Source organism: Pristiophorus japonicus, chromosome 15, assembly GCF_044704955.1.
Source record: "Pristiophorus japonicus isolate sPriJap1 chromosome 15, sPriJap1.hap1, whole genome shotgun sequence".
NCBI classification, from domain to species: Eukaryota; Metazoa; Chordata; class Chondrichthyes; family Pristiophoridae; genus Pristiophorus; species Pristiophorus japonicus.
This window is the reverse complement of record NC_091991.1, coordinates 32,450,358-32,478,230: the sequence shown is the minus strand read 5'-3', so window position 1 is coordinate 32,478,230 and position 27,873 is coordinate 32,450,358. Positions and strand designations below refer to the sequence as shown.

General features: G+C 40.2%; 1 protein-coding gene across 1 annotated transcript; it reads left to right on the top strand.

The window, feature by feature from the left end:
* wif1 (wnt inhibitory factor 1) lies at positions 1-27,744 on the top strand. Its single transcript, XM_070901606.1, has 10 exons — positions 1-172; positions 1,014-1,153; positions 9,713-9,821; positions 14,024-14,164; positions 15,303-15,398; positions 17,397-17,492; positions 20,024-20,119; positions 22,945-23,040; positions 26,089-26,184; positions 26,686-27,744. The coding sequence occupies exons 1-10, from the start codon at positions 34-36 to the stop codon at positions 26,805-26,807; spliced, it is 1,131 nt and encodes a 376-aa protein (XP_070757707.1). The 5' UTR covers positions 1-33; the 3' UTR covers positions 26,808-27,744.
* The last annotated feature ends 129 nt before the right edge of the window (positions 27,745-27,873 follow it).

Below are 27,873 nucleotides of genomic sequence, written 5' to 3'. Positions count from 1 at the left end.
CACACACAGACAGGGTGAAGGGACGCCTCGAGCATGGGCTGCTCCAGGACATTGGTGCGAATGGTCAACCTCTGCATTTCGGTCAAACTTCTCATCTCTCTGACTGAAGCCACTCAACCTGAAGGCAGCCTCAACATGTGGATAGATGCTCACCAAGCCCGCGTTTTGATAGGTGAGCACAATTCTTAACCAGCCGCTGCCAGGTAATGTTTCGGAAACCTTTCCTCCACTTAAAGTGAAAGCTTTTTAAAGGCGATGGGAGCGAGTTAGACGCCTGCTGTTCCCTTTTTAAATTTTAATTCCAAACCTCACTTGTGCTGTCTTTGGCAGTGTTTGGTGTTACGTGCGGGCGGTCCCACCAAACAGGTTAGCCAGCGTCTGAAGATGGGACCAGAGAGTGTGAAGTTCATTTTGCTAAAATGTTAAGTGCACAGTTATGTTGAATGAATGGAAATTGAGTGAAAACTTTTTCTTTTGCACACCCAGTGTCTCCGGTGCTTCCCCCGAAAGTTGCTTTAGCTGCTTATTTTTCTATTACCCTCCACCTCAACCCTGGAGTTACATCTCATGGCTTGTGTGCATCATGTTGTGAAGCACTCATTCCCGCTTCTTAGCAAAATCTAACATTCCGTTTCAGAATACGTAGCTCGGTGTTGATCTTGAATGTTAAGATTGCATGTGCTATCCACAAATGTGTGTTGAACCGATGGGGCAACAGACGGGATGAAACTTTCTATGAGTGATTTATGTTCCTAATAGTTTTATGAAACTGAAGCGGTCTTTGTTACAGGCTGTGATTGCTTCATAATGTCAATACTGTGCTTAAGCATCTGGGAAATGGTGTTATTCAATTATTAAAATGATCCACCATATCGAAATTCGTGAAATCTATCGAATTGACAAATGACAAGTTTGACGATTTGGTATCCAGCTGATTTGCCGGGGTGGAGAACACGTCAAACTGATGTCACCATATCAAGCCTAAGTTCTTAATCGTCCTGAAATGATTTCAGGTTTTGAAGAGGATATTCTTATCGTTTCCGACGGTAAAATGGCTCCGTTCACTCATGATTTCAGGAAAGCCCAACAGACAATGCCAGCGATTCCAGTCAACATCCAGGCCATCAATTTCACCTGGCAGGCGATGGGACAGGTAAGGATCGGAAGCCAACACGATTTCACAACAATTGTTCCAGTGCAAGACTTAATTATGTCTGCAAGTTTTGCCTGCGAGCTTTGCATTTTCTTGGGGGCGGAAACTTTATCATTCTGTAATTTAAGCAGTGGTGAAAATGTGACTACTTAATAACACACGAAGGTGGCAAAACATTGATCTGTTGCGAGAAATTTGAAAAATGTGCGGCATGCATTACTAATGGTGTGTTTTACAACGGCACCATATTAGCACCAGTAAAGATTGTAAACACAATCTTTAGCATCAGTAAAGATTGCATTTCATTTTTACATAACTTTTTGAGAGGATTTGGAGTGATTTTTAGTGCATCAGCAGTTGAATACAAATCTGAAGCATCTTCAACTTTAGACTTTATTCTCGATACTGACACTGATTCTGCATAGTGAAAACTGTACCACACATTTATGGATGTAAAGGCAGTCACACAGATATTGTCGGAGTGTTTTAGATAATTAGTATTGTTGAAAATAAAATTCCTAACTTGTTAGTTATTGCAAGAAAAAATATTATTCGGTAGTTTGAAAACAATATGAAATTGTAAATAAATATTCACAATATGTTATTGACAGTTGCTCAAGTTTTATTTTACTACAAATTGTTCTTTAACATTGTCATTGTATCTGTCAGGTATGAATAATCAGTATGAAAAATTATGAATTCTGGTATTTATTACATACAGTATATAATTTTGTTTTGTTTTCGATTCATGTTTTATTTGTGGATGCGATTTGCCCCAGTGCTGTTATGTAATTGTATCATTTCCCCTCCCCACCCCCCACCAAAGAATCTTGTCCTTTCAGCTGTAATGTCACCAAACATAAGAAATACCTTGTTTGTGGCTTATATCCAGTGCAGCTTGAATGTGGATGTGAATTTTGCCTGTAGCTTGTAAGCTGTTTTACAGAAAGTGGTTCTTGTTGAAAATGAACTCCTTTAAAGTCTTAATATTTTTATCATGTTCCACTGTGGTATTTTGCATCCTAGTGTTGTGCATGCCAACCAAGATTAAAGCAATGGGCCCAGGAGATACCACTTTATTCAGTACAATATGCATGTGGCAGCCATCTGTTCCATCTACTAACAGAAAATAACAGTGATAAACTTCTCAGACTTCTGCCAAACTTAGAGTTTATTGCCTACAGAAGAAGGTTTGATAGTTATCTTGTGGTCTACATCTGGTTTCACTGGAACTGTACATCATACAGACACAAACTTGGTGTTTATATGGCAAACATTATAGCTGGGTTATAGGGTATCAAAAACAGAAAACATGCACTCTAAAGGAAAGGAAAATGTAGCGAAGAATTAGAATTCTCTTTTATTTATGTGGTAATAGAATTTTTATGACATTTTCACAGCTTAACAATGTTCAAAGGTTGGGGCTGATTTGATTTAGTATAGAAGTTAAGTAATAATATACTAATTTTATTATTTCCAGGTAATCGCTTAATTATCACGTGACAAACTTTCAATAATTACAACACAATCATATTTCTTCAGTCTAAATGCCATCATGCATGAATAACATGAAGCAAGGTGATCATTGGCATTTACTATGATAGCCCTGCTGGAAACCAGCAGTTTGAAAACAAAGTAAAATCAGACTATTAAATGGCTACACGCACACCACACACATACACATACACATACACACACACACACACACACACACACACACTATATAACAACACTGTGGTGATTACTTTTTACATATATATAATATATAGAAATATTTGTGTATTATGTTATATATACGTATGTTTAATATATATATATATGTATTTTAAATGATTTCAAGGGTATAATCTTCTTTCAGGAGAAAGTGTTTCATAAATTTACAAAATAGTAACACAGTAGTAAAATGACTCCAAAACTAAAATGTTAAATTATACATCAGGCAACAATTAGTGAATTATTTTAAGTTTTATTTTACTACAAATTCTGACCAAGAAGTAAATACATCCCGTGTTTAACTGTTGGTCTTAAAATAAATACTGTATTCCATTTTATGTTTATTTTAGCAGAAGTTATGCAAAGAACTGCTTTCAGTTTCAAAAATAATACTCAAAGCAACCCACAAAGAGGAATGCTGTTTCTTTAACTTTCAAACTCATTTGAGGTGGTCCAATATTGTAACCGGATAGTAGATAAATCCCATCGCTACTCTGCTGTTTTTGACTGGGTTTTGGGATTTCATGCCATGGCTCAAGGAATACGTAAAGAACCAGGTATCCAGGGTCATTAAGCTCAACAAAAAAGGAAGTAACCCATGGCTTTACCTTTGACTGGATGTGTGCTCTAGTGAAGGAAAGGAGTACTCTGGGATTAGAGGTAGGCTGTTACCTTCTGGGAGCTTTATGGTCCAACTACATCCTAGGAACAAACTGAAATTTGATGTCCATTTTCTGTTTTATTAAAATGCATTTTATAGGTATTCAGTAATGCGTGTTAAATTCTATTGGATTAGTTGACTCTAAATGGCTGAAGATTTATTAAGAAAGTTATTTTTTCTCTTGGCCAAAAATTTACAAGTGACCGATTATTGTTCCATATGATCATAATCAGAAAATAAAGCAGCTTGGGGGTAATGGCATATTAGGATGTTTTCGTCATGAACTTCAAAGCTATCTTTAGGGGCTTAAGAACAAAGACTTTGAGACATGAAACATGGCCTACTTCAGCCTTATGACTTATCCGTGATGATTACTATTCAACAGCTGGATTAACCTTTCCACATGATGTGAACTTTCTCTCATCACAGATTCATGTGGCTCATTAGGATAAGCGAATGAGTGATTTTGAAAAACTTTTTAAAATCGCTAACTTCAGTTAAACTGGCAGAAATGCATTCATGGCATCATCACAGTAGAAAGATATAGATCAGGCTTCTAATCAGCACTTGTACTGGCACACGGCAATAATTAAAATTTCCAAAATACTTCTTGGGACATATAAACAAAATCAGATAAACATGGCTTAAACATAATGGTAAGTGCTAAGTATTTCCATAACCAAATATAGCGACTTTGCAGCCATGTAGCTCTTGGCATCACCTGATGAAATCAGATAGAGTAAGACTAATGATCTGGATCATGCTGTAACCATAGAGCAAGTTGTCTCTAATTCTAGGGATTAAACAGCAGTACATTCCGATCTTTACTTCAGATTTATACAAATCAGAAGAGAATCGTAATTGTATCTCATCCATATTTCCATAAATAGAAATTAAGCCTAAGCACCAATTCTTTGAGTATGTGCCATTTATTTTTGCTCCTCTCAGCTATTTTAACTGCCATTGAATTCCTCCTCCACTTCTCATACTTCTTCCCAATAATCTTCTCACTCCATGCTGCTGATCTTCTTGCCTTCACTCATACCTGTTGAACCACTGCTTACTGTCTGAGTTACATCACAACTCCCTCTCTGTGATTAATGTATCTGTTTATTCTCTTCACCCACCCCGTTCGCATTTCAATTTTTCCAACTTTAGTAAAATGCCTGTTGATGTTTCAGTCTTCAGTTCTAATAAAGGGTTGCATTCCTGTAATGTCATAACCTGTTTTCTCTTCAGTTACTGACTTGCCTACTGTGTATTTCCAACCTTTTCTTTTTCTATTAGAGAATATTTTCAATATGTGTGAGATTTTGCCAAAACATAGTAACCAGAAGGGCAAAGATCCATCTTATTGAGGGGAATGGAGTGGGTAGACCGATACAATGGCACATCTGTTGAAAAGGAAGAGGACTGGGAAATGTGGAGCAAGTGTAAAAATGGCATGTGCATACCTATTAATGGCTGAAATTAGGAATTTAGTCTGTATGGAATGAGCATCGATGCTCTAACATGCTGTGCCGCCCCCCCCCCCTCACCCCAAAAGAGCATATATTTTAAAAAAAATAATGGACATATGAAATTACCTTTCAGACAGTAATCTCATCAAGGGGTTCATAGAAAAGTTCAAATAGATTACAATTGTTATCTAAATGACTTAATAGACTAATGCTTGGTAATTTTGCCTCATTATTCTCTATATAGGGATACATTTTACAATTTATTGCTCCTGCTGTAGAGCTCCATGCGATGTAGCAGATAGCAGGAATTTGGCTGCAAGGTTCAGCATGTCCTGTTCAAGACCACACAATTTCCTAAATGTTCAAATTGATGCTAGATATGCTCTAAATTGTAAAATTTACCTCCAAATATAAAGTAGCTGTAAAACATTCTGGTAATCAACTATTAATTACTTCTTGATAAACCGGCAGTGACAATGTCCCAATCATTAATCTTTCAGTATGGCTTCCTCCTGTATCAGCTACACGGAGTATATCTGCCATCTGAGACCAACTGTCTGGAAAGCAAAAATACGGACATTGATCATCCAGAATCAGAACAATATATAATTAGTAGATCTCCTGTGCTGTTGCTAATAGTGAGTCCTCTGCTCACCTAATGTTTGGATCTTCTTAATTGGGTCGCTGTGAGCTCTCTGTGTCTATGCCTTTCATTCTCGAAGATGTACTTTCTCTTAAATCGTTTTTTTTGGTGAAGTGTGACTCTCCCTGATCGTTGTTTTATTGCTCTTTGTCCCTATTGTAGTTGGATCTATTCTGGGAGGTTACATTACATAACCACCATTTCGCCTGTCCCCACATTCCCACCATTGCTCGCCCGACACATCCGTCCTATGCCACGCTGCCTTCCTGCGCCAATTGCAAAAAGCAAATCGACTCTTCGTTACCCGATTGGACAATTCTTGACTGTCAGTCAAACAGCCGTTTTTCCCATCTCCAATATTTTTATAACAGAAAATGGAAAAAAAATGTATTTTTCTCCCGGGTTGTCTTCAATCCCTGGAGATTCCAGGACTATCCAGTAGGGTTGGCAACCATAGTCTCTTCTGTGTCTCCTTATTTCAGTGTCCTAGAATAGATTTAATGAATCTTATCTATTTATATTTTTGCTCCTACCTTTCTGTCTGTGCCCTGATCTATTTTTTGTCTGTCAACTTGCCGGTCTTTCATTGTAATCTCTTCCTTTGTCCCAGAATATTTATTTTTCTCGCTGCCACATCTCTCCTCTTGCACCTCATCTATATTGCTGCCCTACTAATTTCTCTCTGTCCTCAAATCTTTCAGACTTTTTTTCTGTCCGTGCAAATTGTGTCTTTGTTTCCCAAGCAACCCAGAGGTCTTGAGTTCAAATCCCACCATGGCAAATTGTAATAAATCTGGTAATTTGTAGGCTCATCATTAAAAGCTGCTAGCTTGTCATAAAAGCCCAACTGGTTCACAAATGTCACTCCTACCTGGTCTGGCCTACATATGACTCCAGTCCCACATTATGTGGGCATCTAGGGATGGGCAATACATGCTGACTACCCAGTATTGTCCACATCCCGAGAACAAATAACAAGACTAATCTGCATCACTGTGCTGACAGTCTCACTTTCTCCTATCAGTTTCTCTCTCTGCCCTTCTTAATTACCCTCTCTATACTTGCCCCTCCCCCCAATCTCTCACTGTGCAATATCACTTTCTCGTTTTTTTTCCCCAATCTGTCTTTTTCTGGCTCCCAATGTCTGTTTCATTGTTTCATGAATCTATCTGTGCTCCCCTAATACCTTTATCTGCCCTCTCTCTGGCCCTTAAATCATCTCACTGGTCCTAGAGCACCGGTGGAGCTAAAGACCAGCCCGAGTTTGGCCCATAGATCAGCAGAGTGTCATTGACCTAAAACTTCCCTTCCCTAGAGCCCCCAAAATCTTCAGTGGAAGGGTTAGGGGTAAGGGTGAGTTTTTTTGTTAACGGAGGGTGGGTGCAGAAGGAATGTGAAAACCCATATTAATGGAAGCCTCGTTGACACACAAGTAGCCGGGGGGGTGGGGGAATGGGGGCAGGGGCTCATCACCCATCATAATTTTCTATGTTTTTTTTGGGGGGTGGGGGTGGAGAGGAAGAGGAGGTATCTAGCCCCCATTCATCTCAGTGAGGGGCTGAGGTGCGGGGGGGGGCGGGGGGGGGAAGGAAATCACCTTTTGCCAAATGTATTAATTCATGAGTGAGTCAAGGTGAAGTCTTCCAGGTGGCCAGTATGTGGCAGCACAGAACAATTCAGAGTAATGGGTTTTTCATATCAAGTACTGCCTTTGGCATCCTATCGTTACCATTAACAGATTTAATATGAAAATCAGCCATTTTGTAAGGCTACCTGCAGGCGTAACTGGTACTGTAGGTACACATCAAAACTTCTTTTTTTTTCAAAGGACAGAGTCTGGCTTTGGAGTTGTCAATCTATTTTGAAATAGAATATTGCGACCCACTTAGCATTTGTGTATATAATATACAAAATAGAGATATCCAGGGGATCAAGGGTTATGGCGAGAAAGCAGGAATGGCGTACTGAAGTTGCATGTTCAGCCATGAACTCATTGAATGGCAGTGCAGGTTCGAAGGGCCGAATGGCCTACTCCTGCACTTATTTTCTATGTTTCTATTATGAGCCAGAAATGATGTTGGGATGCATATGGCATTGTAAAGCATCCAAGTTTTACTTCTAGTTTATGATTTCACCTGAACCCCAATGGGAGTTTACTACCTGTAAACACTTCAGGGTGTTAATCGTCCTCTGATTTTTTTTTTAAATTTCACGAGAAAAAACATATAATCATCTGATTTATAAAGGAAACCTGAAACTGATATCTCATACGACTGTTCTATCAAAAGCAATGCCATTTGGTATTTCTTTCTTCAGACTTCAATTTTTAAAAAAAATGCATATCACTTCCAAGTATTTCTGTAAGAATTTAAATGTGTGAATTATTGTATTTCCATAGATGATTAAGAATTTGAAATAGAAAGACCATCTACAACCATAATACAGAATTTCTGATAATCATACCTTTCCCCATCAAAATTTAGCAGGAGGACCAATGTCAACATGATCATAAATGCTCTGCATCAATATATGATGAAAATTCAGTGGCCTCACTATAAGCATTCATCTTAGGTTTAATAAAGTTGTGGATTGGGTCTGTGGTGGATCCGTTGGTTAGGATCGCGGCTTGCATGTCGTCGTGGAGCAGGCGGAGGGTGGCGACAAACTTTTGGGGTAAGCAGCCGAAACGGAGGAGGACGCTCCATAGTCCCTCGCGATTAACCGTGTCAAAAGCCTTTCTGAGGTCAAACTCAGAACTCCTACATGGCAGGCGACCCCTAAGTGGGCAGAGGAAACGTTTCAAGGACCCGCTCAAAGCCTCCTTGATAAAGTGCAACATCCCCACCAACGTCTGGGAATCCCTGGCCAAAGAGCGCCCTAAGTGGAGGAAGAGCATCCGGGAGGGCGCTGAGCTCCTCGAGACTCATCGCCGAGAACATTCAGAAAGCAAGCGCAGGCAGTGGAAGGAGCGTGCGGCAAACCCACCCTTTCCTTCAACCACTGTCTGTCCACCTGTGACAAAGACTGTAATTCCCGTATTGGACTGTACAGTCACCTGAGAACTCCCTTTTAGAGTGGAAGCAAGTCTTCCTTGATTTCGAGGGACTGCCTATGATGATGAATAAAGTTGTGCCCTATAGTACATAACTTGATTTTTAATGCAGAATTCATGCATCTTCTCTTTCAGACTTCTTAATGAATAGTTTGATTCTTTTGTTGAGATTTGTTGAGCCATTCCAGTGAAAAAAATATAATCGATCCTGATGTATAACTAGTAAATTATTTTTAAAAAATCATTTTAACCTAACCTTTATTTTAATCTTTCCTGTTCTAAATGATTAAAAGTTTTATAATCAATAACTGTGATCTTTGTGTTTTGGAATGTATTATTTGCAGAAAAGTCCTGTTCAAATCTGAATTGGATTTCAGATGTTTGAATCCAAACCTTGAATTTGGATCCCCTCACACATTTTTCACCAGTTTTTCCCCTCTTCTGATGAAAGTGGTGGCTCTTGCTGGGGTACAGTACAACAGGCACAAGTACCCTCTAAAATCTTACTCATATGCGACCCTAGACGGTGAGTGTGGTGAGCTATTCAACTGTAAAGGGCATCACGTTCCACCTAACTCTGTCTTTAATATATACACCTGTGCGAGTTCCAGCAGGAGTCTCAATAGCAGTTAGGAGGGAGACACTGACTCTCTTATTTCCTCCCTCCCTAGCCCTATACTACCCAGGATAAGGTCAGCTAAATTAGCACAGATTGGGGTTTCAACCTGGGACAATACTACAGCAGGCACTACATTCTCTCACTGGGCCATCTAGAACCTCAGCTTCATGTTTTTGTAAGGCCCATGCATATTCATAACCACAAAAATGCACTTACCTGAAAGAAACAGAGGGAACATTCAGAATCTGAATTTGCACAAACTGGACGTGTTTTGAAATTCTCAGTTGTGCTCCCTTTTAGATTTGAAAATTACTGAAGAATTCATTTGCAAAGTCTTGAAAAAAAGTAAAGTTCACATAAAAATGAACCATCGGTAAACATTAATTTTAGCTCTATAAATGATCATTACAGGCTCTGTACTTTTATGAATTTCAATCACTTCGGTCATTGGATAAAGATGTTATGGGAGATCCAACTGTGAACATTCCATTGCGAGCTACAATCTCTCACAAGGCCACAGGTCAGTAAATCTTGTGTTCCTCACTTCCTTTCAGTATTAAGTACATTGTTTGTTTTTAAATGTCTGAACTTTTGAACTACCACCTGCCTGCTTTACTTGTACGATAAAGAACCATTTTGGAAAACAAAACCATAAAGCAGCTTTCTCGTGCTTTAGTTGGTAAAAAGATGTTCACGTGAGCATAATTAACAATGAAACAAGGTAAACTGAATGCAGGTAGATTTAAAAGGTCAAATAAAAAATGTGGGGGGGGGGGAATAAACACACTGCTTGGCGTGGTATTGAGCCATAAGATTGGAGGAGATTAAAGTCTGATCCCCTGGTCTGTGCTGAGTTAGATGATCTTAGTCTGGGCAACAGCTGAGCACAACAATTGGCCCCAGCATTGCTGGCAAAGAAGGGAGAGTAAATTTGGCCACAGCTCCTGTACAGTGACCCCTGCTGGATTAAACATAGATATAGAAACATAGAAAATAGGTGCAGGAGTAGGCCATTCGGCCCTTCGAGCCTGCACTGCCATTCAATGAGTTCATGGCTGAACATGCAACTTCAGTACCCCATTCCTGCTTTCTCGCCATACCCCTTGATCCCCCGAGTAGTAAGGACTACATCTAACTCCTTTTTGAATATATTTAGTGAATTGGCCTCAACAACTTTCTGTGGTAGAGAATTCCACAGGTTCACCACTCTCTGGGTGAAGAAGTTTCTCCTCATCTCAGTCCTAAATGGCTTACCCCTTATCCTTAGACTGTGACCCCTGGTTCTGGACTTCCCCAACATTGGGAACATTCTTCCTGCATCTAACCTGTCGAAATCCATCAGAATTTTAAATGTTTCTATGAGATCCCCTCTCATTCTTCTGAACTCCAGTGAATACAAGCCCAGTTGATCCAGTCTTTCTTGATATGTCAGTCCCGCCATCCCGGGAATCAGTCTGGTGAACCTTCGCTGCACTCCCTCAATAGCAAGAATGTCCTTCCTCAAGTTAGGAGACCAAAACTGTACACAATACTTCAGGTGTGGCCTCACCAAGGCCCTGTACAACTGTAGCAACACCTCCCTGCCCCTGTACTCCAATCCCCTCGCTATGAAGGCCAACATGCCACTTGCTTTCTTAACTGCCTGCTGTACCTGCATGCCAACCTACAATGACTGATGACACCCAGGTCTCGTTGCACCTCCCCTTTTCCTAATCTGTCACCATTCGGATAATAGTCTGTCTCTCTGTTTTTACCACCAAAGTGGATAACCTCACATTTAACCACATTATACTTCATCTGCCATGCATTTGCCCACTCACCTAACCTATCCAAGTCACTCTGCAGCCTCATAGCATCCTCCTCGCAGCTCACACTGCCACCCAACTTAGTGTCATCTGCAAATTTGGAGATACTACATTTAATCCCCTCGTCTAAATCATTAATGTACAATGTAAACAGCTGGGGCCCCAGCATGTAACCTTGCGGTACCCCACTAATCACTGCCTGCCATTCTGAAAAGTACCCATTTACTCCTACTCTTTGCTTCCTGTCTGCCAACCAATTCTCAATCCACGTCAGCACACTAACCCCAATCCCATATGCTTTAACTTTGCACATTAATCTCTTGTGTGGGACCATTTCGAAAGCCTTCTGAAAGTCCAAATATACCACATCAACTGGTTCTCCCTTGTCCACTCTACTGGAAACATCCTCAAAAAATTCCAGAAGATTTGTCAAGCATGATTTCCCTTTCACAAAGCCATGCTGACTTGGACCTATCATGTCACCTCTTTCCAAATGCGCTGCTATGACATCCTTAATAATTGATTCCATCATTTTACCCACTACCGATGTCAGGCTGACCGGTCTATAATTCCCTGCTTTCTCTCTCCCTCCTTTTTTAAAAAGTGGGGTCACATTGGCTACCCTCCACTCCATAGGAACTGATCCAGAGTCTATGGAATGTTGGAAAATGACTGTCAATGCATCCGCTATTTCCAAGGCCACCTCCTTAAGTACTCTGGGATGCAGTCCATCAGGCCCTGGGGATTTATCGGCCTTCAATCCCATCAATTTCCCCAACACAATTTCCCGACTAATAAGGATTTCCCTCGGTTCCTCCTTCTTACTAGACCCTCTGACCCCTTTTATATCCGGAAGGTTGTTTGTGCATGTGAAGACAGGATCAGGCTTGACTGTGATGCCCCCTTACCCCCAGCCCCCATGCTTCACATTACCTGACAGCACTCACTGTTAAGCTCGCACACAGAATGGTGCAAGGCACCAAAGGGTGGTTTGTCTGCACTAATCAGCATCGTCAGAAGGAGAGAGAAAATCTGTAATTTAAAAATAAAAGTATTCCCCCCCCCCCCCCCCCCCCCGCCAATTTTCTTCCCATTTCTCCCGAAGTCATTGAACCTTACAGCACTTTCCTAATGTTTACTAGATTTTTTTTCTTCATTTTGCTGAGTTTAAAAAATACTTTGAAACAAACTTCAATGAAATATAGCTTGCATGGATTAAGCAGTTCAGGATGACGTTATGTTTATAAATGTTTTGAACTTATTGATTAAATTGAATAAATCCCAGGTAATTTAAATGATAGAGTTCTTCAAGATGATCTATAATAAAATGACTTCTCTTATCACAGCAGTATACTTTACTGATCTATTGTGTTACTGGTAAAATCACTTTACTATAAAGATCACTTTACTGGGTGGTGGAAATTCACTTGATCCTGTACAGTTGGGACTGTAAAATAGTACTTGTTCAACAGTGCAGTTCTGTACTAAAGTTACTGAACCCTTGTGTTTCATCCTATGATCTGGAAATGTGTCAAAAAAAATCAAAAGCCATGTTGTCTGAAAGAAAATACTGATGTAGAAATTTCAAGGAGGAGGTTAAAGTATATCCAGAACTAAATACCAGTGAGGTCCTGTATAATACAATGTAGAATAGTTTGGTAACCTTTGAGGCTAGTTCGGTAATAAAGTCAGGCTTATTTCTCAATGTTTTCAGTGGAATTAAAGAGGAAGTAAAGTCTGGCAAGAGTATTTTGTGTTTAAAATGTTGCCCTTTTTCATAGGAGAAAATGATGTATATTATCTGAAATTGCTTTGACGCTTTAGTTAAAAAATATAACTGTTCTTAATGGCCCGGAACCTCTTTAGCTTGACTGCTGTAGTAATATTGCTGATGAAATCCATGCCCAGCAGCTACTGCACAAGCAACACAGGGGGCCATGACAGAACAGGCTGAGTACTTCTCTGTAGTCAAGGGGTTAGAAATTGGCAAACCAGTTTAGCAGTGGGATAGACTGCGCTCATTCTGCACAAGCATGGCTCCCACTACTAAATTTGTGGGGACTATTTTTTAGGTGTGTCGGGCGGATGTCTGAAACAGGCGTTTGGCCCCTTAAATATGTTAAGGGGTTAATGAGGGGTTAACGCCTGTTGAAAGACCCCTCTACAAAATTTATTCCCAATGAGCAGCTCAGGATTCTTCAGCAGTCCCCATGGCCGCATGCTAAATGTAACTGCTTCAAATTTAAAAATAAACTTTCTGTAGATCCTGGAGGAGTAGGAGCCCCCCAGATTCCACAGTCCTGGCGATCAGCAACCCCCCCACACACAGATGCCCGCTCCAATACCCTTCCCAGAACTTACCTGAAATCATTTTTCTCATGTGGCAATCTGCCTTTGGAGGCATGGAAAATGTAGATGGCACTTGAGCTCCACTTTCAGAACAGCCTCGAGCATCACTGATCGGGTAAACGCTGCTCGTGTGGTATGGACGCAGACTAATTTTTAACACAAGCTACCCTGGGAGATGGGTTGTCTAGGTCCCGTGGATCAGGAGGAGATCGGAAGCCAGTCGGAAGTTACAGTGCCCACTGTTTCCAATGCAGTCATTCTGGGACACGTCCCATAAATGTCATCTGCAGAGTGGGCTAAGAGGGGCAAAGAGATGATGCCCTATTTCAGGGACTCTATCCTTGCAACAAAATTACTTTTTCAACTAAACCATCAGTGATTTCTGGGTAGGTAGGGTGTATATATTAAATAGGACGGAAGCGCCCTGAGCAGAGTACTTCACCTCAACATTCCTTCTCAACATTTGGAATGTTGTCAAATATTAATATATTAAATGTGCAAATGCAGATCATGAAAAGGAATGGTTTTGTAATTTTCAGTACTGATATAAGCTGTTGTGACATGTTAGTTGTACAGATTGGATTTCCTTGCCTTGGCAGCCAGGATGGGGTAGCAGCTTTTGAGGTCACTGTGGTCATTATGGATGTTGAAGGGAATGTTGTTCTTCGAACACCTCATAATGCAATATTCTTCAAAACTTGTCAAAGAGGTAAACAAGGCTTTTCTTGATTATTATGCTGCTTTTGTCATTCAGATACATTTGCTATAAAACATTGAAACATGTAAGTTTATAAAATTCATTCTTTTCTGATTCAGATGAGTGGTTATGTAAGATAACCTTGCTAAATATTTGAATACATGAATAAAAAGTAACAAAACAAATGCAGCACATGATAAATGTAAAAAAATATTCACTATAGAAACCTAAATACTTCAAACAGAGATATGCCTTGACTATGAATAAATTGATGCTTATTTTAACAATGTATAATCCATAATCTGATTTTGATTAGAACTATAGTCCTGAAGGATGATTTTAATCTGTAATTTATCATTTTAAATTGAGGTTTCTCACTGAAACATAGGCCCTGATTTTAAGTCCCCTGGCCTGGCAGAAACTGGACAGGGAGGCTGTTAAAATGAGGCCAGTCACTTACCCCCCAACCCCCCCGCCGAATCCCACTGCCTTCCCGCCATATCCCAATCTTAACCTGCTCTTTTGAGCAGGACATCCACAGGAAGGAAATGGGGTCCTTCTTTTAAATATGCGGATTGGGGCCCAGTGATGTCATTATGCCTATCAACTAGTTGTGTTTCAGCTAATCAGTTTTACTCTTCTAGTACAAGATTATAGAGGGTAAGATTCCTTGCTGCTATTCGCCACTCCAGTCAGGAAATGTATAGGCTTTCCTGTTGTGGGAATGTTTGCTTTTCTGAATTTGAATTTGTGTAAATTGTGAATGTTTTGTGCTTAGAATTTTTAAAAACTGACCAGAAAGGTTAGCAGTAACAAAAGTCTATAAATATAAATTTAAAATTAAAATTAAAACTTCATTATTTCAGCCTAAATAGACATTCAGTTGAAAACCCCCCCCCCCACAAATTATGGAACCATTTATTAAGTACAGGAAAATACCTCGGCTAGATGCAATTTTGGAAAAAAAATACAATTAAACTGAATCTGTGCTTACATAAATTGGTGTAGAGCAAATTGTTTGCTCTTATTGCTACATATTTGTCATCCATCAGAAATTATGTATTTATGAATTATGTAAATAAGGCAGCAAGAATTATACGTGCATTAGTTAGTGAATATTTACAGGCATTTTTTTTTCTTGTGTGCCAAGCCAAATGCCCAGGGGGTTGTCGCAATGGAGGTTACTGTACAGAGAGACAGATCTGTGAGTGCCCCGATGGATTCTATGGACCTCATTGTGAGAAAGGTAACATTTAAAACGGAAGCGCACAGACTATCATTTAACTGTGTGAATTTTTTTTTAAACCCAGTTTAATCAGATGAACAAATTTTTATGCACATATCAAAGATTGATCAGTTCTGTAACTGATGTACGTTTTCTGTTCAATCAGACAGTATGCCTTTTTTCTCGAGTTGTTGCTTCAAGTGGCCCTGGGGAACGGAAGGAAAGTTGGCAGGCAAATCACCTGGCGGCGCTCTCTCACCGTCGACCAGCCAGTCACAGAGCTGTATTGTCAGGCCTCTTGGCAGAGTTGTGGTGCAGACAATCTACAGAAGGGAGAAGATTGAAGGAGCACGGGAATAAATTTAGGAATGAACGAATAAATAAATAAATAAATAAAACTAAAACTAGTTATTTTTTAAGCTAAAATAGCAGATTAAATAAAGTATTATGTTAAAAATATGAAAATATTTCCAGTTCACCTGTGTCCTATAACAAAAAAAAGCCAGCCCTATTACTTTGAATGAACCATAGATGTCTCAAGATTATTCCTGTTCTGTTGGTCTAAAGAACCTTAACCAAATGTATCAAATCAGGACAATTATCACAGATTTCTACAGCTTACCTCAAGTTCATACCAATGATTACTTTGGCATATTGTGGCCGCCTTTGTCCACATTTACTAAAAATACATTCACTACAAGAAAAATTCTAGGCATACATAAAAGTTAAATGTTGTGTAAGTTTAATTTTTGATAGTGCAGAGGATAAAGTGAATTAAAATGTTAAACGATTGTCAATATTTTCCACTTAATTATCAGAATCTTATAAAAATTGCCCAGTTGGTCTGTTCATCTTTACCTGGTTTGTGGTGTTTTTAACTTTACGTAGGCCAACAAAAGGAACATTTTATATTCTTTTAATCATCTGAAGTAATCTAGACATTACAGGTTGAATTCCCCCCGCCTCCCCCCAGCACTAAACAGCAGCAGTGCTCCTGATTGTGTGTTACTGTTGTCTAGCCCCAAGATCCTTGACATTTCCTGCCCTTTCCACAGGCCTGTCCCCTGGCAGGACTTGGTGCTGGTAGAAAGGGCTGGAAAATGAGGTGCAGTCACAGACCTCTCAAGCCTGCTGCTGCGTTTGATGGGACTGTCCATGTTCTTTGTGCACTTCTGCCCCGGGGTATCCCACCCAGCGATGGGAGGCTGGGAATACCACCTCATTTACATTGGATATGTACTTTCTGCAGCTGCAAACCAAGCTTCATCCCGCAGGAATCCTGGAGTAATGTTACAGGTGCCTGATGTTCCAAACCTCTGCCTCTCTCCCCTGACTTTTACATGGAGGTGCAACAAGCAGCGGGAGAAAAGTGTATCTTTTTTTTTGATGGATTCTTTTGAGATGAACAATTAATTAATTAGTAAAACGTTTCTAGGACATGCTATTCTGAAAATCAATGCATTTCCACAAGTTCATTAAAATTTCTCTCTCGTTTTATTTTATGTTGTACAAGTGTCCGAAATAACAGTCCTTTCAATTTTTACTTTTAAGATGTGCAACATAAAATAAGATGTGCAAAGTCGGCCTGAAAGTACACCAGCCAATGAGCTCCGTGATTATATCGGGACTGAGCTCGCCACTCTCCCCACCAGAGTATGTGGGCTCAGGCTGACTGTCGGGCAAGTTCGCACGGTTTTCAATTTTTTTTAATTGGAGAAGCATCACACTGAGAGTAAATTTACCCTCGTGTTTTAAGGTATTTCAGGCTGCTCCTGCCCACTTTCTAGCCTCATTGGCAGAGTCCTGGGAGCAGGTTGCCTGCTGTCTCCATTAGGATGGCAGGGCAAACGGAGGTGGAACAAGCAGCGGGAGAAAAGTGAATCTTTTATTTTTTTTTAAATGGATTCTTTTGAGATGAACAATGAATGAATTAGTAAAACATTTCTAGGACACGCTATTCTGAGAATCAGTGCATTTCCACAAGTTCATTAAAACTTCCCTTTTGTTTCATGTTGTTAGCTCTGTGTGCTCCCAGATGTCTGAATGGAGGACTCTGTGTCAGTCCAGGGTTGTGCATCTGTCCCCCTGGATACTTTGGTATTAACTGCGATAAAGGTAAAAGAAGAACATGGCTAAGAAACTGCACTTCCTTTATTTCATTCAGATATATTTTGGTGTATTTTTGTGCTGGGGAGTAGAACACCACCTGGTCAGACACACACACACACACACACACACACACACACACACTCCTTCCGCTGTTTTCACTTGGCTTCTGCGTGCTCCTGGCGAAGAGGTTCGGCATCTTCCCGGATGCTTCTTCTCCACTTTGAGCAGTTTTGGGCCAGGGCTTCCCAGGTGTCGGTGGGGATGTTGCAATATTTCAAGGTGGCTTTGAGGGTGTCCTTGAAGCATTTCCTCTGCCCACCTGGCACTCGTTTGCTGTGTCAGAGCTCTGAGTAGAGCGCTTGTTTTGGGAGTCTAGCATCAGGCATGTGGACGATCTTCCAAAATGCGTTGCTCTCAACTGACTATTGTCAGCTTTTCCAGCACTGTGATATTTAAATAACAGCTTTCTTTCCCGTTCCTAATTTCAGTCGAGACGCCTGTTACTGATTTAAAGATGGCAACATTCCTCGCAGAATAGATACAGGGAGAGGTGATTTAAAGTCAGTAGCAGGAACCTGGACTGGAGTCATGACGGAGTTGGCATTTTCCGAGTATTGAAGAAGCCAAGCACGTTCCAATCAGCTGTTGCTGCACTCCCTTTGGAACTTGTTAAAAGGAAAATGTAACGGTTATCATGCTTCATGATTGTATAATTCAGATTGTAACTTTATCACATACATATGAAGCAGTGTAGGGTGCTCTGTATGCTACAAATGCAGACAAAATTTCCTCAACTCAATAATGTGCTGTCACCCAGGCTGCCAATCAGTTGCCAGGTTGTGGGCAATTTTGTGAAATTGCCAGACGCATTATACCTATTTCACCAAGGATCTTTAGCCAGCAGAGAAAGAAGACTTTCGACCTATCTGTCTGAGCAAATTTAAACCCATGTCCCAGAGGTGAAACAACAGTGTGCTGAATCACTGAGCTATCCAAGCCCTTGGAAACCACGTTTAACACGCGACCAAGAATTTTCTCGGAGCTGCTCCCATTCCGCGACAGTAATTTTACTGGGAGTGCAGGTTTCCACCACATTTTCATCAAAGTTACGCCGGGGTGTGGAGTCAGCTCCAAGGAAATTCATTGTCAGTCATTTGTCCCTATTCGTTCACATATATTGGAAGTATACTCATTGCAGCCCTACATTCACCCACAAAGGGCTACTTTATTATTAAATGAACAATGTCAGTGCTATTATTGGTACCTATGCTTATTATTTACAAATAATAATGATTTACATTACACAATCAGTGGGGCAATTTTAAAGTACACACAAAATAACGCTCGCTATACTCCTCCGTGCGCAGTTTTTGCTGCAAAATAATCACATTATGTATGACAGACACACACAAACTTGGAAATTACAAAAATTGCCTACAATCTGGCAACTGATTAGCAGCCTCACTCAAAGCTGATATACTCGTATAAATCCTAAACATACAATAAGTGCCTTGCAAAAAATAAACAGGTTGACGTTTCTTTTAAGTATAAGCGTCTATATAGCAACATTGCCGGCAATGACTTCAGCCTTTAGTTATTCAGCATAAATTGTACAGGTGTTTTAAGGAATCACTTCTTTTCTCCCGACAGTAAAATAGAATTAGTTATAATATATTGTCTGCATCAAATTGACATTTAGTGGTGTTGATTAGAATCTTTGACCTAGAAATGCTATCACAAGGCACCCATTTTTCAGGCATAAAGTTGCCATCTATTGGACAAATATGATGGAGAGCGTGCACGCGCTCATTCCACACCGGAAATGCACCACCTGCCATATTAGATTGGGCTCCTCTGTAGGCATCCAGGGCTGCACCGGAAATATTAGAACCTCATTAGAATATTTAAATAAGGATCCTACGCTTGTTTCGGAACACTTTTGTGACATTTGTCTGCCCAAGCGCCTGACCTGCTACGAGATAAACTCGCCCAACAAATTGTGGTAATGGGCAGCAAGAACCCTACAGCAGTGCTATTTTGTTGCTGGTTAGGCTACTGGTTAACCTCTGCGGGGTTTTCCTTGCCTATTTTCTGCCTTCTACAACTGAATAGTGCGATCAAGATTTTCCTGGCGTTGGACTGCTTTTGTCTGCCTTTAAAACAGTTTTATTGCAGTCACTGATGGTCTGGTAGGCCTGCTTTTGGGGCTGGAGGGTGAGGGGGAGCAGCGAAGAATACGGGGAAGAGGGGTGAGGAGACCACTGCCACTGCAGGTCTTCAGGGAACACTTTGCATGCCTTAACTTCACTGAGAACCAATGTGTCAGGCGCCTGCACTTCACCAGTGGGGTTATCAGAGTTATGTCACCTGCTGCAGCCACAACTGGAGCCTCAGAAAATAATAATTATGCAGCCATGGATTGACTTTAAAGAAAGACATTAATTCAAGTTATTTTATGGGTAGTCTTTTGAGAAGTACATTTCTTGTGTTCTAATATTTGTTGTTGAGAATTGTAATGCAACTTAATTTTATTTCAGCAAACTGCACCACGACCTGTTACAATGGTGGAACTTGCTTCCACCCAGCCAAATGCATTTGCCCACCAGGCTATGAAGGGGATCAGTGTGAAATCAGTCAGTATCAACCTTGTACATTTACCTTGACTAGTTTCTATTTAGTTATTTTTATTTGCCAGAAGTAATGTGTTTGACAAAAATGGTTTCTTTGTGATACTGACCAAATGATTTACAACTTTTACTCTTCAGCTTGATGCTGTTATCTGCAGTTGTAAACTCAACTGCCAGATGATTAAATAGATCACATGGTGGCGAAAGGCATAAATTCAATCTGATTAACCAAATAAAAACAATTAAGCATTGCATCTTTAAAAGAAAGTATCAAATATGAATATGTAAACACTTAAGTGTTTAAATGACTTTAATGCTGTAGCTCTAATAATTAACAAACCAATGGGCTAAAATCATATTATGCAAAGTTAGTAATTAATGCGTTAACATATTTGTATTCTGACATTACTCCATATAAAAGGAATTGTATATGAATATGGTAATCTATTTCTTACTGATATCACAGTGTGGTTTCAACTTCCAGCTATGAATGTAATCTTTTCATTGAAATGCTAGATTTTAAATGATCAAATATCTTGAAGTTCATTTGAAAAATTCATATCAGCGATTAATATGTGGAATTTATCAAGAAATCTTAAATGAAAAGGCTCTCTCTAATCGCCCCATACCAAATATTGCACCTTGCATCTACTTGCATGTATACATTTGGCTGCCACTCTGGACCCAAGCTACTTTCCCTCTCTGTACAACCATCTCTCATTCCTGTTCTGCCCATCTGTGTTCCTCACCCCTACCTCATTTCCTTTCCTAATCTCTTCCTAATATTCTCCACTCTCCCCCCCAAATTGACTGCATGCTCCTTTCAGCCTTTTCCCACAGTTATTGTTAGTCCCCCACGGACCAGTCCTGCCACCACCCCAGGCTTGAGTCCGTGCTGGGAGCTCACCACTTTCTCTGTTCCATACTAGACATCCACCATCACACCAACTGTCTCTCAGACAGTAGCAACACAAACTACCTTATTCTTCTCTCCTGATACATATCCTATCAATTTCATTCTTTGAGTGATAAAACCTCCACATCCCTCACTCTACTCTCGCTGCTTCTCCCTTTCCAACCCCTCAGGATTTCCTATTGATTGTCCATTGCCTTGTAAAATGTTCATTTCCCATCCATGACTTTATTTCAAAGGAACCTATCAACATCCTAGGCTTAACTAAAACCTGGTGACTCCGTTCCCCGTCACTTCAATTGCACCACCTGCTGCTAATTCACTGTTTCCTGCCCAAATTAGCGTGGCTTTTGACTCCAAATCCCATCTCAACCTGGTCCCTTAATCCTCCAGTAATCTTTCTCCTTTCAGCACCTCATCCTCTACTAGGCCTGTATTCACTAGAGTTTAGAAGAATGAGAGCGGATCTCATTGAAACGTATAAAATTCTGACAGGTTGGACAGACTGGATGCGGGGAGGATGTTTCCCCTCGTTGGGAAGTCTAGAACAAGGGGTCACAGTCTCAGGATATGGGGTAGGAAATTTAGGACCGAGATGAGAAATTTTTTCACTGAGGGTGGTGAACCTGTGGAATTCTCTACCACAAAAGGCTGTGGAGGTGAAGTTACTGAATATATTTAAGAAGGAGATAGATAGATTTCTACACACTAAAGGCATCAAGGGGTATGGGGAAAAAGCAGGAATATGGTGTTGAGATAGAGGATCAGCCATGATCATATTGAATGGCGGTGCAGGCTCGAAGGACCGAATGGCCAACTACTGCTCCTATTTTCTATGTTTCTATTCCTCCCAACTCTCCAAAGTTCTCATTGCCTTCCAGCCTCCCGAGCCTGCCAGCAATTTCTTGCTTACTTTTCTCACTTAGCCTCTGCACTAAGCAAGTCCTTGATCATTTTAACATGCACCTAAATTCTCCTACCAACTGTCCTGGTTTTCTATCCTCTGGCTCTCTATTAAATTCACTCTGCATGTTAACTCGCCCGACACAATCCTTTAACCTCAACATCACGCCTGGGTTAAAGAACAAAAAGTTCAGGAGATTTTTATGCAAGGTATTATTTTGTGTTTTTCTTGTGCACTTGTGTTATCATATCAAAAACACAATTTCATTTTTTATATTTTTGAGCGATAAGGGAATAAAGGGTTTTGGGGAGCAGGCAGGGAAGTGGAGCTGAGTCCATGATCGGATCAGCCATGATCGTATTAAATGGCAGAGCAGGCTCGAGGGGCCAAATGGCGGCCTCCTGCTCCTATTTTTATGTTCTTATGTTCTTAAGGTCGTGGCCAAATCCGATCACTCCTACAATTTCTTCTTCTTCTCTACCTGTATGGTCACTTCCAGCATGTTCCAAAGTACCATCCAGTGATTGATCTGTGATTCCTCATACATGCTGCTTCTATATAACATTATCCATAAGCGTTGAGTCAACTTGATGTGTTTGCCAGTGACATGCAACTTTATGTTGTCTGTATCAGCCTTGAGCCCAACTGCTTTGGATGAGTCTGCTTCTTCTAGCTAAATACTAGCAAGATCACACACAAGGTGCTGGAAATGAGGAACTCCCTCTCCAAAAGGCGGTGGACACTGATTCAGTTGAAATTTTCAAGGCTAAAATCGCTAGAGTTTAGTTAGGTAAGGATATCAAGAACTAGGCCATAACTCACTCATGGCTGTTAGCTGCTTAGTCCTGGGTCACTTGGGTAAAATAATTCCAGTGCTTCCTATATTGCATCCTGTATTTGAAATATTTTTCATAAACTGAGCATGTTGTAAAAATTATTGGAGTGACCAAAATATGTTGGGTAGTTAGAAATATGAAGCTCTCAATGCAGAACTCTATTCTTCCTTTTGTGCAGGTAAATGTCAGCAGCCATGCAGAAATGGAGGGAAATGCACTGGGAGAAACAAATGCAAATGCATTAAAGGTTACCAGGGTGATCTGTGCTCTAAGCGTAAGTATCTTGCTATTTTTATTTTTAAAGCCTTTCTCTTTTCAGACCTCTTAGCACGCCTTAGCCTGTGGTTTTTAGTTTCATTGGGCTAGAATTTCCAATAGGTTACCGCCCGGTTTCTGGGCGGTATTGGCCATTGTGGGCGATTAATCAGGTAAGCAAAAAATTCTCTACCCGAGTTATGCCGGTGGTTTCGAGGTACCGCTGAGGAGCAGACCGCCAGCATGCACCGGCCTTGGATCGCCCTGGCACGATATTTGGCTGAGTGGTGACCTGTAGGTAAGTATGGAAAAAAACAAGGATCAGCGGAGCTAGGCGGTAGGCGAGTAGCTCTTCAAGAAAAAGGTTAGTAATTGGTTTTTTACTCATGATTTTGAAATTCTGTTGTGGTGATTTCATTTAAAAGGGTCTTGAGAATGTTTTTTTGATTTTTTTTTTTTGTGATGTTTTTTGAACAATTATTTTTAGTGTTTTTCTGCTGATGGCCCAACCCGTAGCCTCAGGGTAAATTTTTAGTGATTTTTTTTCATTGATTGCCCATTTTCTTTAGGAACTGGCCAATCTACCCTAAATTCCACTTTTTTGACCAGATTGGGGGTGCAATACCCACGTTTTTTGCTCGGCGGATTTTTTTATTTTTTGAGGTGAAGTTTTCGCCGGTGATAATCTTGGGAATCGGGCGCTGGCAGGCTGTTAGGAAATTCTACCCCTTTATCTTTAAAATAATTCTGTAAGGAAGACAAATAAAATAATTGTGATCCTTCTCCTGGTATATAGCAGTTATTAAAGTCAAAATTATATTTAAATTTCTCTGGGTGATTGTTATCTTTTAATTCTCCAATAGTTGTGGTCCCTATTAGTATGATTGAACACGTTGGTGTTATTTCCGGAGTGCTTTGGTGTCTGAAAATGACATGGTGGTGCTGGAGATTGAGACCAGTGCTCAGAGGTGAACTGAACACTGATTTCAAATGGAATTTAATTCTAGGGTGTATTGTGCTTCCAAGACTCTCTAGGGGTGAAATTGGTCTTCGTCGAAAGCACAAAATGGGCGATAGCGAATCAGCAGAATTGAAGTAAGTGGAAAAGAAAATCTGGCACTGTGTGCAATGGGCTGCCGATTCGCTATTGCCCATTGTGCCTTTTTGCCAAAGACCAATTTCATCTATACAGAATGACAAAGCCTCAGGTTTTTAGATTATTATCTTCACTGCTTGGGATGTAATCTGGTGAGGTGGATCGTCCATCTGTTAAATTGTTTGTCTCAATACTTCTGTGAAGCGCCTTGGGACATTTCACTATGTTAATGGCGCTATAGAAATACATGTTGTTGTTATGAAACCCGCCTGATTTTCATTTCTTTGAAATTCCCCTGCTCTGTGCTGAGTCAGTCAGCCCTGGCTGGGGAGGTGGTGGGACAAATAATCCCAGCTCCTGATATCCAGTGACTCCATTGATCCAGTGCATGTATACAGACATTGGGCTGGATTTTCGGGTCCTTTGTGCTCCGGGTTTCACCCCCGAGCGGCGAGAAATGGGCGGCAAGGTCTTCTGCACCCCATCGCGATCCCCCGGTCCCCGTTTTGCGGCGGCACTTAGAAGCATCACGGGAAAGAGCTGCGCCGGGTGTGCAACGTCTCTCGTTGTGACACCGGCAGTAATTTGGACTCGCACTCGACCCGTACGCCCCGAAGCGCACCCTGCGATGACCGCCAGGGAAAACAGAGCAGTCCAGCCCTGTCGGCGGCAGTGAGGTAGATAAACTGCAAAAAAGGTAAGTTCCAAAGTTTTTTTTTATAGTGATTTGTGTTGTGGTGTGGGCAATTTTTTGGGGAATGCTTTTGTGATTTTTTTTTGGGGGGGGTGGGCTTTTTTTCCCCCTTCCAAGGCCCCTCTCGGAGCGCTCCCAGCCCCACACATTAATTGGCAAGGTTCCCATTTTTGCGGCGTGAAGGTTGTATAATGCCTCGCTTCGTGCTAGGTCCCTGGCGCAGGGCCCAGATGGTAAAAATGTCTTCACTCAGCGCAGGCATTACCCGGGCGGTAACTTTCCTGTTCCGCCTCCGCCCCGAAAATGGTAAAACCGAAAATACAGCCCATTGGATTGTGCTTGGCAGTGATCCTTCCAATGATAACCTGCAGATAGCTGTTGTCTGGATGCACACATGAAGAATGAACATGGGAAGGGTAATAAGCAACGTTCTCTCGAAGCTATCTGCTGGTCCAGCGCAGCCCAGGACTGGCTTTTCCAAAACTTTGAATGGGCCACGCAGCCTAAAAGAAAATTAGGCGGAACATTGTAACTAAGGGCTTCTTGTAACCATGAAACAATATCCCATGATGAGTCAATGCGAAGGAATGGAGGGGAGAAAAGCTGGAGGGGGAGGCGAGAAAGACATGAAACAGTTAATTTGTTACAACAGTGATAAACTATATTGGTACAAATGCTGTCTTGTGCTTGAAATGTTCTTTACATGCATGGGCACTGGAAACTTAAATTCGGCATGTTTAGCATAAGAAGAATTAAATAAATAGGGCAAGTAGCCTGTCTCCATGTCAAGGCTCACACATGCATTATCACCACTTGAGTGAGGTACTGGAGGGCACTTGTAGAAAAGTACTACAGCAAAAAGTCAACCCCTTCAAAGGGGGAGGTGGAGAGGAGAGAAAATTGACAGAAAAGAATAGTAAACTAATTAATAAATAAGAATGAATGACTTGATGCACAGCACGCAGCCCAAATGGTCATTCAGGACAACTGCCACTGATTTCTTCAAAAAATTTAAATACGCTAGTTGTAAGTGATGTAACAATATTGTCATTTTAACATCAGCCTAAAAAGCAAATCTGGCATAAAATAGATAGGTGAAGATGAATGGATATTTCTTTACTAAAGAAAATTCCATAACAATTTTGCAAACCAGAAGTTTACATCCATATTAACTGCAATTTTAACAGGCCCTCTATTCTGGTAGTGATGAGAAAGTCTTAAACCCTGGAAAAAACCAATTGAGAAAAATTAAACTTCCACATTTTGTTCTTTTGCAGCTGTTTGTGAACCCGACTGTGGACCACATGGATCCTGCATTGAGCCCAACAAATGTGAATGCAGGGAAGGCTGGCATGGAAGACACTGTAACAAGAGTAAGTGGGAACAGAAGGGCAAGCAGCAACCCTGACCTATTTCACAGCCTTTTTTGCCAAATAATCTTGACAATGTATTTGATCTTAAGAATGTATTAAATCCTAGGTAATTGAATAGCTTTCAACTAATTACTGTGGTTCTTTGTCTGCATTTAATAGAGACGTATCAAACCAATAAATCACCTCCAGAATAAATTTAATGCTTTAATGCTGGATTTGGTTTCCCTTGCAAATCAAACTTCAGTCGAACATCAAGTAATCATTATATGGAAAGCGTAGCTAGTTGCTGTAGCTAATTGAGACTGTAAATTGAATGCAGAACATATCTTTTGAAATCCTATCGGTTCAACATAGCTTTGTTGACATATTCCTGCTGTTTACTGCAAGAGTATTCTCTCACCAGGTCTGCACTGCAATTATTTCAAAATCACATGAATTGCACAGATGCTGGAGATGGATCAATTGGTTGTTTTTAGCTCTCTCTCTTGATTTTTTTTTAAGGATATGGAGCCAGCCTAATGAACACCCTGAGGTCAGCAGGCTTCAAGCACAGACAGTATACGCCTTTACCTAAGGAGAATGTTGAGAGTCACATACCACCCGAATCTAATTACATTTGGTAAAGGAAAACATCTGAAACCTTTTACTGTATGTACAGTTTACGACTCCACTGAGTACTAAGTTCAAAAAAAAAAGTCTGTAATGGAAAAACCACTTCTCTGTTTTGCCATGTTATCTTCAAAACTACACATATGTTAGAGCAAGAACCTCTCTAACTACATAAGAATATTCTTTCCGTCTTTTGCATTTTAACAGAATCACTGTACATTTTTAGCCCAATTATTTTAATATTTACACTTATGAATTTAAATTAATAAACTTAGACAATAGTTACATTTCATGCAACAATAAACATTAAAGAAGAATTATTTATACACAGCATCTACTACTTGTTGAAGCCAAGGTAGTTGGCACACCAGCCAACAAGGGGTGCCAGTTTATATATTTTAAATATGTATATACACATATGTTCACAAAAATACATATTGAACAAATTAAATATTCAGAATATCTTTGGTTTACATCAGCAGTGATACTGCCTGAAGATCAAGTAAAAAGGCCACTTAAAGCCAATTGTAGATTAATATTAGCCAGTTCTTAGCTGCAAGCATTCCAGTAGAAAGCAGATCTGTTTTTGTATTCTATTCTGCAGTCCAATAGACTTCAATGCAAACAACATAATCTGCAGTCTAGGCCTTTTGCTTTCTGACATGAATTCATGCAAATACATTTCTGTGGAATTCTTTGTAAGTGAAGGTAGACTGTAATATGTCACTGAAACTTCTTAAATAAAGCTGTTACATGACAACAAAGTAGACTTCTTGGTCTGAATAGTTACAAAACACAGCCACAAAATGGCTTTTGTAGATGAGTTGGAAAACTTATATTGGTATAAGTGTAATATTTTCTCATTTTCAGAGTAACGATATTAGCAATCCATATTAATCTAAATGTTTTCTTCACATTTCATGTTATGTATAATTTTTTCTTTTTAAAAATGCTATAAGACATAACTTTTTAATATGTTTAATTTACAAGGCAAATTAAAAACTGCTGTATGCATCTGTATAAATATGAACAAAATAAAGGCTTCATAACTCAAAGAATTGTGTTTTTAAAATATGGGCG